General features: G+C 47.2%; 1 protein-coding gene across 1 annotated transcript; it reads left to right on the top strand.

The window, feature by feature from the left end:
* Positions 1-4,350: 4,350 nt before the first annotated feature.
* FOXQ1 (forkhead box Q1) lies at positions 4,351-6,788 on the top strand (the record flags this gene model as incomplete). Its single annotated transcript, XM_080339399.1, has 1 exon — positions 4,351-6,788. The coding sequence occupies one exon, from the start codon at positions 4,351-4,353 to the stop codon at positions 5,581-5,583; it is 1,233 nt and encodes a 410-aa protein (XP_080195525.1). The 3' UTR covers positions 5,584-6,788.
* Positions 6,789-12,662: the final 5,874 nt, after the last annotated feature.

Below are 12,662 nucleotides of genomic sequence, written 5' to 3'. Positions count from 1 at the left end.
TGCTTCAGTGATCAAACTCTTCCTCTCCTGGTCTAAATGAATTTCCACTAACCTCTTTTCTTACAGTTCAGTCTCTAGCTGGATTTCTTTCAACTGTAAAAATATACATACTGTAATTAGCCAACCTTCAGAGACTGTAGTTCATTTATGCATGCTAGGCACATCTCCTGCTGTGAGCAGCCTATCCAAAGAGAACTCTTTGAACTGGTTTATTGTTGCTCATGTAGTGTATTGCATTGTCCAGTTTCATCATTCCTGGCAAGGCAGTACACTCCTGCAGCTTGCTACAGGAGGAGGAGAAGAGATGATGAAGCACTTTGTCCAGCTGGTGTGCTGGACATCTCAAATGTACAAATAAGCTAACTATAGGACTTTCCCAGTAACTACAGAGAGACCTTTATTGACCAGTTGCGCTTATATGATCTTCTCTGGAAGCCCTCTCTAATCTACTTAGCAGTCGAGGCGGGGGGGGGAAAGGAGGGTGGGGCAGAAGGCAGCAGAAGGCAGAAAAGATGGTAAGAAAGGATGCAGTGGGAAAAAAATAAATAAATAAAAGCAAGACCATGGTGTGACACACCTTTGCATGATGTTTGCTGAAGTGTAAAAACATAGTTTAAAATATCGTGGAGACAACATGACTGGATCAAACAAAAATTTACCTGCAACCACCGGACAGTGTAGCATTTTACTACATTTAGTAGGGAATATTTTTGTAATTCATATCTTGAGCAAATTGCAAAGGACTACACTACGGTACCTCTAAGTATTCATTGGCACACTTTTACTATTTCTGAATTGAGTTGAATATTGCAGAAAATGGGAAGCAAAGTTGAGCATGTGATTTTCAAGCAACCATTCACGTTTCTTTCCCTTTGACAAGGCACTGTTTTTGGTAGGAAAAGAGGGGGTCGCACATCAAAAAAATTCCTGCTCTGTTGCTCTGAAGAGGAAGAGACATTTCATTTTAGAACAAAGAATTAGATTTTTTTTCTACATTGCTTCACTAGAGGTTTTTGGAGGCTTTTCTTGAGGTGATGGGGGTGGAGTGTTTGGCTTTGCTATAATATAGCACATCAAAGTGCTTTTGATGTGAAGTTTACTTAACTAAATCAGTTTTTCCGATGATTGTGTTAATCTTTATAAACCTGAAGGCGATACTGTGCCTTTTAAAAAACTATAGCAGGAAAAGACTTGAGGTTACATATACTCTCAGTGGTGAGAGATGGGAGTAGTCGGACTATTTTGCCACTTCTTACAACTTCACTTGCTGTTTAATGGGCAGCAACAGCAATGGGCTTGACACTGCTCTCATTTGGGCCAGAAAGGCTCTGTTTAAACTAGTCCTTCACATAAGCACCTTCATATGTTTCCTCCAGTAAGAGCCACCACAGATTTCAAGGGCCAGTTTACAACACGCACTGAGAACCAGCGACGGGGCCTGGAGCTGCAACAAGAATCAGTATTGATCTTAGCTCTCTAAGATTCCTGTTCCCAGTCATTAATAGCTATCTCTTTGTAACTGTATTATTTTGAGCACAAGCTTCTGTCCCCTCTTAAATGTTGCAAAACCAGCTTTGCCGTCCACTCCTAGTCTTGAAGTATGGCTGTGAAAAAGCTTCTGTTATGTCTGATGTGTTTACCTACAGCATTTGAATGACTTTTTAAGTTCTTTGAATAAAGATAAGAGACAATGTGTACATTTTCCACACAAATAGTGAAACGGTAATAAAATAAACATCAAAGGTAAGCTAGCAAATCATCGTTACTTCACTGCTATTTACAACAAAAGCAGGAAGAGGAAAAAACCTACCCTCACCATTGGCATCACCTTAGAAAATACAAGTTTTGGAAGGAATTATAGCTTTTTCCCATACCCTTTAACACAAATATTGGCGCATACAGTTAATTAAATGCTTTACTGAAAGATCTCCGTTTACATTACATGGAGACAACAACAACAAGGAACCAAGAGAGGTCTCCCTCCTCTTATTTTTGTCTTTCTGAATTGCCAGCATTTCTGAACTGGTACAGCTTTAGTGAGAATAGAAAGACATAAAACCTGTTATTATTAAAGTTAGCAAGAGTACAACCAAAAGGACAGAAGAACTTCTCATGGTTCAGTATTTACCATTTAAGACCCATGCAGACTGAAGAAATGGCAAAGCTTTGAAACAAAAGGCAGGTGTGTGGGGGAACATATATTCTGTTCAAGAGAGATCAAGACAGAAAGTAGTGCTGTTTGTTTCTTCTGTAGGTCTTCTAAGCCTGTCTTTTTTCATGCTCCTCTCCAACACCACTTAAGAGCCCAAACACAACAGCATAGTCCTAACCGAAGTGATTCTGCATTAAGTATTTATGCTAAAATAAGGTCCGATTTAGAAAGACTGCTTTTGGAAATATGGAGCAATCCAGCTCTTACTCCAGGACACAAAACTCAATGTGTATGTATGAAAAATAAAACACAAGCACCACACTAGATTTCTGCTGATGTTTTTGTTTTGTTATTGTTTTGCAGACGCTAGTGCTACTGCCATATTAAATCAAATGGCATTTTGCAATTGACTTTGAACAGTGAGTATGATAGGACTGAACAGAGAGTTTTCAGAGAAGCCACTGCCGAACGGCTCTCTTCATTGAGCTGGTCTGTCCAGTACACTGTTGAAAGAGGCAAAAACATCTGAAGGAAGGTAAGACCTTGTCAATTGAAACCAAATTACAAACCCCAAAATCAGGACTAATTTTTCTATAAATAAAAGTGTCTAGATAAAATTACAGAATATTTTTTTGTCTCAAGTTGTACAGAAAATTTACAGATCACAGAATCACAGAATCGACTGGGTTGGAAAAGACCTCAGAGATCATCGAGTCCAACCCTTGGTCCAACTCTAGTCTGTCTACAACATAGAAAAAAAATCACTTTTTAAAAACACATTAGAAGATTTTATTGGAAAGCAACAGTTACAACAGAGAAGTTACAAACTCAGAATCCAAAAGAGATTAAGCAATGCTACTATATGCACATTAACATGCTTAAAACTAAGGTTAAGATTTTACTAATTATCCCGAAGCAAAAGCCCACAGCATTGCCTACCTGTCTACCTGTTCCCATTTTGCCCCTGCACCGGGTGTGGTTATGAAAGAAGAAAAGGGGGGCCAGGACTGTAACGACTTTGTCAGGCTACATAAATCATTAGGAATTCGCAACTGCGAAGCCGTGTATTATTTTCCAACAGGTTGTTGAGCTGTCACATTACAACTTGTTTCTATATACGGCGCTATTAAAATAAATCACTGCAATGTAACAGGTTCTGCTCTGCCACCTATAAGTCATTCTGTATTTTACACCTGGGAGGCGGGCCCGGCTCTGCGAAGTCGCGCCGAACTGCTGCTTCATTCGAAATACCCGGGAAGGGGAGGGCCCTGGCAGGAGAAAATACAAACAAGTTTCGTAAAATAACTTTCCAACAAGACTTCGCTGTCATCTCAGCTAATTACGGCTCTGATACGGCTTATTAGCGCATACCTACCTTTTCTACCTTGCTTCCCCACCCACCACCCTTTCAGATCTTTGTCCTGGCTCCGCCTCCTGCCGGCGTTATAATGGGCTGGTCTGAAAGTGGTGGAGAGACACAGAACCACAGGGGAAGAGAGAGATAATGACAATAACACTAATAACCCTAATAACCTGGCTGTTGCCCGCGCCGCAGCGAGGAGTCAGCCCGGTGTCCCGGCACTGACGGGGGCCGAAGCCGGAGAGAGGACTGACCCCGACGTCCCTCGAGAGCTTTTCCGCACGGCCGGGGAACGCCGGACGGCATCATCGGCAGCGGCCCCGAGGAGGACCGGGCTCGGGGGGACGCGGAGAGGAGGTGGCTCCGGCAGCCGCTCGCTCTCACCGGCCAAGTGGGGGCCTTCTTGACCCTCCGCGGCAAACCGCTCTCCTCCGGCCCCATGGAGCAGCGAGAGTAAAGAGCAAGAAGGACTAAAAGGGGGCCGGAAAGAGAGCGAGCGCCCCGGGTCGGGGAGAAGGAGGTGGAAGCCGGAGGAAGCGCCCCGTCCCCCGCGTCGCCGTCAAGGTCGGCTGGGCACTGCCGCCTGTCCTCGGCGTCCACCAGCGGGGAAGGGGGTCAGCCCCCTGCCAGCGACCGCCGGGGCGGCCGGGCGAGGCGGGCGCGGAGCCCCGCTGCCCTGTCCTGCCTGCCTCCGCGGAGCTGTCCAAGGCGGCGCGGGGTCATAAACCTCGTGGGTCGCCTCGCTGCCCCCCGCCGCCCTTGAGGCCTCGCCGAGGGGCGGGGGTCGCGCCCGCCCAGGGGAGCCGCAGGGCGCGGGGGGGCTGCCGGCGCCGCCGCCATGAAGCTGGAGGTGTTCTCGCAGCACTACGAGGACAAGCTGAGCGCCGGCAGCGACCAGGAAGGCAGCGGCTCCCTCTCCCCGGCGCCGGTCGAGAGCGAGCTGGGCTCGGACGGTGACTGCGCCGCCAACAGCCCGGGCGGCGGGTCCGTGGGGCCGGGGCACCCCCTGCCGCCGCCCCCTGCCCCGCAGGCGCCGCCGCCGCCGGCCGAGAGCGCAAAGGGAAAGCCCTATACGCGGCGGCCGAAGCCGCCCTATTCCTACATCGCCCTGATCGCCATGGCCATCCGCGACTCGGCCGGCGGCCGCCTGACCCTGGCCGAGATCAACGACTACCTGATGAGCCGCTTCCCTTTCTTCCGCGGCGCCTACACCGGCTGGCGCAACTCGGTGCGCCACAACCTCTCCCTCAACGACTGCTTCGTCAAGGTGCTGCGCGACCCGGCGCGGCCCTGGGGCAAGGACAACTACTGGATGCTCAACCCCAGCAGCGAGTACACCTTCGCCGACGGTGTCTTCCGCCGCCGCCGCAAGCGCCTCAACCGCACCGTCCCGCCGTCGCAGCCCGCCCGCCCCGCTGCCACCGCTCCACCGCCGCCGCCGCCGCAGGAGGCGGCCGGAGCGGGCTCCGCGTCCTCCGGCGGTTCCCCGCGGTGCTGCTGCGCCTCCTCGCCCTGTAACTGCGCGCCGGGAGCCGCCGCCAAGGAGGCAGCGGTGGTGGGCGGCGGGGCGGCGGCGGCGGCGGGCGGTGGAGGCGCCAAGTTCTCCAGCTCCTTCGCCATCGAGAGCATCCTCCGGAGGCCGGCGGGGCCCCGCGGCGCCCCACAGCAGCCGCCGACGCACGCCCGCCTCCTCTGGCCGGCACCGCCCGCGCCCCCGCACCTGCTGCCCGGCCCCTACCCGCTGCTCCCCTACCCACCTGCCGCGCAGCACCCGCCCGCCGCCGCCCTCTACGGCGGCGGCCTCCTGCAGCTCTGCGCCTACGGGCTGGGTGAACCGTCGCCGCCGCCGCTGCTGCTGGGGGGCGAGCGGCAGGCGGTGGCCCACGGCGAGCCGCCGGCGGCGGAGCGGCCGCGGGCGCCGCTTTTCCCCGTTCCCCTCCCCAAGGGCGGGCGGGGTCCGCCGCCCGGCTCACCGCTCTACGGGCCTCTCCGGCTGGCCGGAACGCTGCAGCCGGCGGCGGGGGGCTCGGCCTCGTTCCATCCGTACGCCGTGGAGACCCCTCTGGCTTAATGGAGCCCCCCTCCTCCCCTGCGAGGGGCCTGTCCGGGGAGGCGGGGAGGGGGAAAGGAGGAGGCTCTGGATCTCGCACTTTAACTCCAGAGACGACCAAAGCCTCCAAGCAAAAGCCTCGGTGACTGTGCCTTAGTGTAATGACAGTGGGTTTAACTTAAACCAAAAAAAAAAAAAAAAATTCAAAACCACCAAAACAACTGTCGTTTTGGACATAGCCATGTGCCTCAAGTGCTTCTTACTGTTCGTTGAGACTACTTGACTTCAGCCACTCCCTCGCCCCCTCCTTTCTATCCCCACTCTTGTCCCCGCATCTCCTGCCACCAAAGCCTTGGGCAGCGGAGCAGGGGGTGCCCCCGCGGAGAGGCGCGGCGATGGCAGCCGGGGGATGCGCTGTGCACTCGGGAGGGCGGGGAGGTGGGAGGGGGGCCGGGGCGGCTACCGGGAGGAGCAGGGAGAGAGAAAGGGAGGGGGCCGGGGGCTGCTGTGGAGCCGTAGGTCTGTACTGCAAAGCGATGCATCACTGTGCCAAAAGAAACCTTTTGTCCTGTCCGGCATCTAGCATTTCGTGGGAAGGGAGGACATTAAATTATTTATAAAGCAGTGTTTTTAACACAGAGTGCAGCTTTTTTAATTAATTGGTGTTCTTGGGGGGTGGGGACGTGAGAAGGGGAAGGGCTCAAGGAAATGTCAGGCATTGTCTCCTGTACTGGTTGGCGTTGTACATTTAAGGCCAACACCACTACTACTGGAAAGAGAATAGTAATTTTTTTTTCATATTTTATTTTTATGTTTGTATGTAATATATGTGCGCGTGCATTTTATTGGCGCTCGGCGACGATGTTTTTCCTTTCTTTTTTTCCTCCTCTCCCCCGAATAAAAGTTGCCCTCTAAATAAAGACGGTAATAAGGAGAAGAGCGTGATGGCTGTGCTGGCGTGAAGGGAGGGGAGCCTGCCGTGAAGCAGCCTTGGCCGAGGAGCGCTTGGGCTTCGAGGGCTGCCCTTTTCTCCCCATCCCTCCCAGCGGGTAGAGGTGCCACGTACGGACCCGGCTTATTTTGACCACAGAATGTAAGAGAGGTTCTCCTCTCGGGGTGCCGCCAGGTTTGGAAGTCCTCTTCAATTCCTCGAGTTAAATCAGGTTTCCCCGCCGGCGCTCAACCCTGCAGAAAGGCTGAAAATTTGCATGCTGGCAGGCTGGCTGCCCGACTTAGGGGCAGCATGCGTAAGTCCTGCGCATCTGGTTGCTTTTCTTTACTTTTTTTCCTTCTTTTTCTTGTTTTCCCCGAAGGACAGCAGATGAAATGTAATCCTGTTGTCATCTCTCGGTCCAAAAAAACACTCGCTACAGGAAGGTCATTGGCATGACCGGGCTTCCAGTGCTTCTGGTGGGAACAGCCTCGCTGGCATCTGCAGCAGCGAAACCTCAGCAGGGTGAACGCTGTCGAATATTTGCTGGTAATGAAACGTTTACACACGTTGCCTTCTCCCGACAGTGTTATGCTAGGGCTGTTTCCTATTGTCAGAAGTGATCAGGAAAACCTCAGAAAGACTGAATCGGAAAAGCATGGTGTTTTACCTGCCCCTGGTACTCAATTCAAATTTAATGGCGTCCCCTAACTCGAAGATCTTCAAACAAACGCCGAACTGATAATTCAGGGCTTGTTTGTTCGTTTGTTTGTTTTAATTAAAAAAAAAAAAATAGGCGGGCTTTTTTCCCCTCCAAATCTTCTGTAAGTACAGATCATCTAAACAAACGAGGACGAGAAAAATTTGGGGCACTGCTTGTTTTTTTCTGTTTTTTTTTGTTTGTTTAGTTGGTTTGTTTTATTTGGTTTTTTTTTTTTGTGGGTTTTGTTTGTTTGTGGGGTTTTTTTTGTTTTTCTGGGAGGCTTTTGTTTGTTTGTTTGGGGTTTTTTTTCTATTTACTTTTATTTCGGACCTTGGACTTTAATCCCTCACTTGCTTTTCCCTCAGCGCCGGGTTCAGCCACTCAAAAGTTTCTATCCTACTCGCAAAAAGAAAAAAAAATGCCGAATAGAGAAGACAGGTTGGGAAAGGAAAACTTCAAACAGAACAATCTGGGGACGAAAACACAGACTTATTTCAATACAGCTCAAGCAGATTTCACGGTATGTTTAGCTCAGACCATAACATTCATCAGAACATTGCGAGAGATTAGTGACTAATGTATGAAGTAATCCAACCCTTGAAGAAATTGGATTTTATGTACACACATGCATGCACACACACACACACAATTTCGACACCATTCTGCCTCCAAGGCTCTGTTCAAATATTAATCTGCCCTTCTCTAATCTACCCTTTCCTCTAGCTTGTATTTTAACATCTCTTTCTTTATAGGAGTCCACATGAGCCGTCAGTGCATAACCGCTAATGTATTTTGGTTTTGTCCATCCGTAATAGTCATATTTCAGGGTATGTTAAAAGCACCCGGACAGAACTTGGAATTTGTTATTATAGCCATAAGCGTGTATTTAATCGGATGTACGTATGAATAGGGATGTATGTGTGTGTAAACGTATGCTTAACAGGATGGCATTTTGCTCTTAGAAAAGTCCATTTTTATTAAAAATAACTTATCTTTTAAAAAAGAAAATAATCTCACGGTGTTCGAGACGTGCTTCGTGAACGAGTATTCACCTTCTGTGAATCTGGATTTTTTGATACATCGGGAAACATACGTCAACAGTACAGCATAAGGGGTATCTGCGTCCTCGCTGTCCCTCCTCAGTGCGTGTTGGGATTTTCCCAGCAGGTCAGGATCAAAATTTGAGGGGACCCTGTGGCAGCCGGGCTGCCTAGCGATCCGCTGGGAGGGTGGGCAGGGCAGATAGGTACCTCCCGCTGTCTGGAGCCCGCTCTGAGACAGGGCCGGGGGACTAGCGCTTGCTGAACCGCCTTCTCCTCTTCGAGCCTCATGCTCTGAAGAGAAGGCAAGGGACGAATGACCTTTGGGTGGAAATCGCCTCATTCGCGATCCTGCTCAGACCATGCCGGCATTTCTGAGCAAGGGAGCTGGCACAGGTTGTTCGCACGCAAGTGACTTTATGGGGGGGAAAATAATTTTAAAAAAAGCCTGGGGACTGGCTGTCATCCTGTCCCGCGTACCTGGCCAAGGCAGCTGCACGCCCACTCGCGGGGTCGGTGGAGAGGTGGGAGGGCCCTGCCCCTGCCCGCAGCTCCCGGCCTGGGGCTCCCGGCTGGCCGGGACCCGGAGCCGGACCGGAGCCGGCGGATGGGGAGAGGCCAGCCCTGGTGTACAGCCATAAATCCGGGCTGTCAGCTGTGACAGACGGCTGGTGAAACACAGCACCTGTCCAAACACTTTCCAGCAGCAGGTAATCAGAGAACCGACACTTTACATTTTTGTGTGGAACAAGCACATTAACCATTTCTCAGACCTTCCCACAACAGCGACGTTTGTGTGTCTGGGTGCTTTGTCTTTCTTAACGTCTAATAAATCAGGATGACAGAAGAGAGACAAGGCCTTTCTCCTTTTGATATTTGACACATCAGCAGTAAGCCAACACTTTTGTGCTCTGTTCTTTCGGCCCTACGAGGGTCTACATCACCCAGAGTATCTGTTTATTGGGTGGGTGCTTTTTTAGATACTTGAGAGAGATTTTTACATACTGTACAGGCAAAACTGATGTTAGTGTCACAGAAAGCCTGGCTGGAATGGGGGGTGTAACAGTCTGTTCACTGGCAAGTGAGAGGATTTGCAAACATCCCATGCTGGCTGCTCCATTATCTCTCAGCTTGCTTTGTGCAGCACTTGGTGGAAACCCCAGCCTGAGCAGAATTACACCCAAATTCTGGTCCACCTGGGTTCAGGTTTTGACTGCCTTTTTGAAAACACATTTGTCTTTCGAAATAAATACATTTTGTTTCCAAGACATTTTGTTCCATAACCATTTCATCCTTGCAGGTTCTGAATGTCCTAGTGTGATTCAAAGAGAAAAAAAAATCATACCTGATAATCAAAATATTTTCATCAAACATTTTTACAGGGCTTCTCCCTTTCTTACCTCCCCTTCACTAGACAGTGATAAAATCAGTTACTTACCTGAATAATGTTAGTCCTAACCACTTTCCTAAATCTCTTAATTTTTAACCTACCGAGCGACAGAACTGCATAAACTCCTCGTTTGTGATCAAATTCATACAAAGAAATTAATAGATGCCAAGCATGAGCTTGCAGAAGAAACAAGCTTGCACAAATGATCTGTGGATAACAGCTTGTATGTATTCCACAGATCCCATGCAGCAGGAGAATATGGTAATACTGTGCCTATTCTTCTTTATAGGGGAGGCAGAGAGTTTTACACTTTTATCTAAGTGGAGACATACAAATCGAGCAGTGTTTTGATTGTGTTATTTTCCTATCAGATTAATTAATCCCCCTTTTCACTGGTCAGGTCTGATGAAGCCTGAAACTTGCTTTCAGCTTTTAGACCCCCAGTGACCCATAAGATGAGATAGGTAGCCCTTCAGTATCCTTAACTTTTACTCAGGCAGAGCCACTTTATTCAAGAGCCATGTGAGCACAGCAGTGCTAGGTACAAGATCTGATTCAACACAAATCTCCACAAAAAATTCCAACCCTTGGTATCAACTTAATTTCACACTCGATGCTGAGAGGACTGAAAGAGGATGGATGTCATTTTGTCTTGGGATCTTGTCTGCTTTTTCTGCCTCAAATTATTTTTTTTTTCTTAAAAAAAAAAAAAAAAAAAAAAAAAAAAAGGTTATTCTTACATACCTTGCTAGGACATATCAGACATAGAAGACCCTTAACAAAAAGAAATTTCACTCCAGAAAAAGGCACATACAAAGAACTTGGATTCATAGGCCCTTCATGTTTTCCACTGTGCCTTAAGTAGCCCAAGGTGAAACTTCCTACATAAGAGCAAGGAGAACAAATACAGCACCACATGGAAGGGTAGAACCTCTCAACCAAAGTCCAGGTTTTGAACAATTCCTCATTGACCTAGGGGAGGTGTTTCATTTAATAACATACAAGAGAGTCCCTTTGTTTTGCCAGGTTTTTTTTGCCTTTTAAGTCTGAAGTAGACATAAAAACAAAGCTGAAATCCACCTCCAGCCAAATTCAAGACACTAACACTGTGAATTTGACAAGGGTGGTTGTATCCTGTTGCAACTTTGCCCAGCACTGTAGTAGCTCTTTAATAATGGGGTGGAAAGGTTCCGTCTTTCATTTACTCACTGGAGAGGAAACATTCTACTCTTGATTAAACTCTCCTGTCTTCACTGACACTCTCAGAAGTCTCAAAATCAACCATCTATGAAGCCCAAGTACCCCACCATGAAATCAGACAGATAGCTAAAGGGAGCCTGGCCCTTTCTAGACATTCAAACCTATATTAATGCATCATTATTTAGGTTATATAGATTGCCAGCTTCAGAAAAGTTATAATTTACACAGTCTCCAGCCCTGCATAGGAGCAAAACATTGTTATTGTCTTCAGTAAGTTTTAACTCCATACAGCTGGATGGACCAGGCCTTTGTCCTCTTTTCCAGAGCCAGAGGGGTTGTGCATGAGGAAGGACTGAGAGAACACATTGTCATAATATTTATGCTATGCTCTTGCACCATGCTATTGTTTTCTTTGTTATGACATGTTTCAAAATTTCAGAGCTCTTTCAAGTAGGATGGCATACTAATAGTCTCTTTTTGCTATGAGGAAAAGCAATGCCTCTGTGGGTTCTTTCCTTAGTAGCAGAGCAGACAATATTCAAGATGGAGCAATACACCTCTACTCTTTAGTGCAATGCCTTGAGCAGAGTATGTTGAAGCAAAGACCATGAGGTAGAAAAACACGAGAGGGAAAAAAAGGAAAAATAGCTTGACACCTAATTTTCCAAATTCCACTGTAGTTGTTTCCTGATCATGGCTATTAATCAAGTACATGTTTATAAGCAGTACGTAAGGGCTCACAAAAGTTTTAATAAGTGTAGCTTAGCTGGTTTAGCTCCAATAGGTTTATTTTAGCTGTGTGTGAATTGTTGTTATTTTGAGTAACAATTTGGTCCTGGAGTAATACTCCAATAACACCTAACAGCCAACTAGTAAATCTTCACATAAATAGTATATTTCTTGTTATCCTTACTATTACTGAGGTATTTTTAGTTTGCTCTAGAGAAGCAATGTTAATGAATATCATACCAGAGCCAAACTGGACTTAACTACTGGTATTCTGTGGCTCCATGATGTGTCCCAGGTTATCTCATTGGACAGAAGAGTCTTAAGCAAGACAGAATCTGTGAAAACCATTTTACTTTGTCAGAACTTTTAGTTACTTGACTTAGAGATCTTCAAGTTTCAGCAGAAACCTGAGAGCCTGATTTCATAAACTTGCATATTTTTTATTCATTGCTGTTACAAATGGCCAGATAAACTTCCATATTTCAAGTAGAAGTTGTCAATCTTACTTCAAAGTTTTGAACATATAATATTCTGTAAGATCTCAGATGTTACCTATGGCCTTTCAAAACAGACATATGATAGCAAACTCTTTATTTCAATTCCTTCCACACCATTTTCTGTTGAAAACTCTGACACCTCACTACAGAAATCGTTTTCCTTAGCTTTCTAACAAAAGTCTATGAAAATACAGACATGAGAAGCTTCTAGATTTGCCCAATTCACTTTTCATCCAGTGCAGCTTGTTCCAGTTTATTTTTGATAACTTACAAAGCAAGGCAGTATCTAGTAGCCTTGTTAAAATATCCTAAGCTGTGAAGAAGAAACCTGACAGAAAATATGGTTTTCTTTGTATAAGAAGTGAAGTTGCTTTGCCAGATAATAACAGTCTTTTAGTATTTTATATTCCTAAAACAAGTGTATATTGCAATTCTCTTTCACCATCAAGCAACTGCTGTTGCTCTGGGCACTTCATGCAGCCATCTTCAGTACAGCGGTATGTGTTCATTACTCACTCTTATCATACAACAGGTAATTCCCCTCTCTTTGGCATATACAGGCTTCAATTAGTTGTATGTTATCATCACATTCCCCATTAATCACTTAGCA

Source organism: Nesoenas mayeri (assembly GCF_963082525.1).
Source record: "Nesoenas mayeri genome assembly, chromosome: 2".
Lineage (NCBI taxonomy): Eukaryota > Metazoa > Chordata > Aves > Columbiformes > Columbidae > Nesoenas > Nesoenas mayeri.
This window is presented reverse-complemented; position numbering and strand designations above follow the sequence as displayed.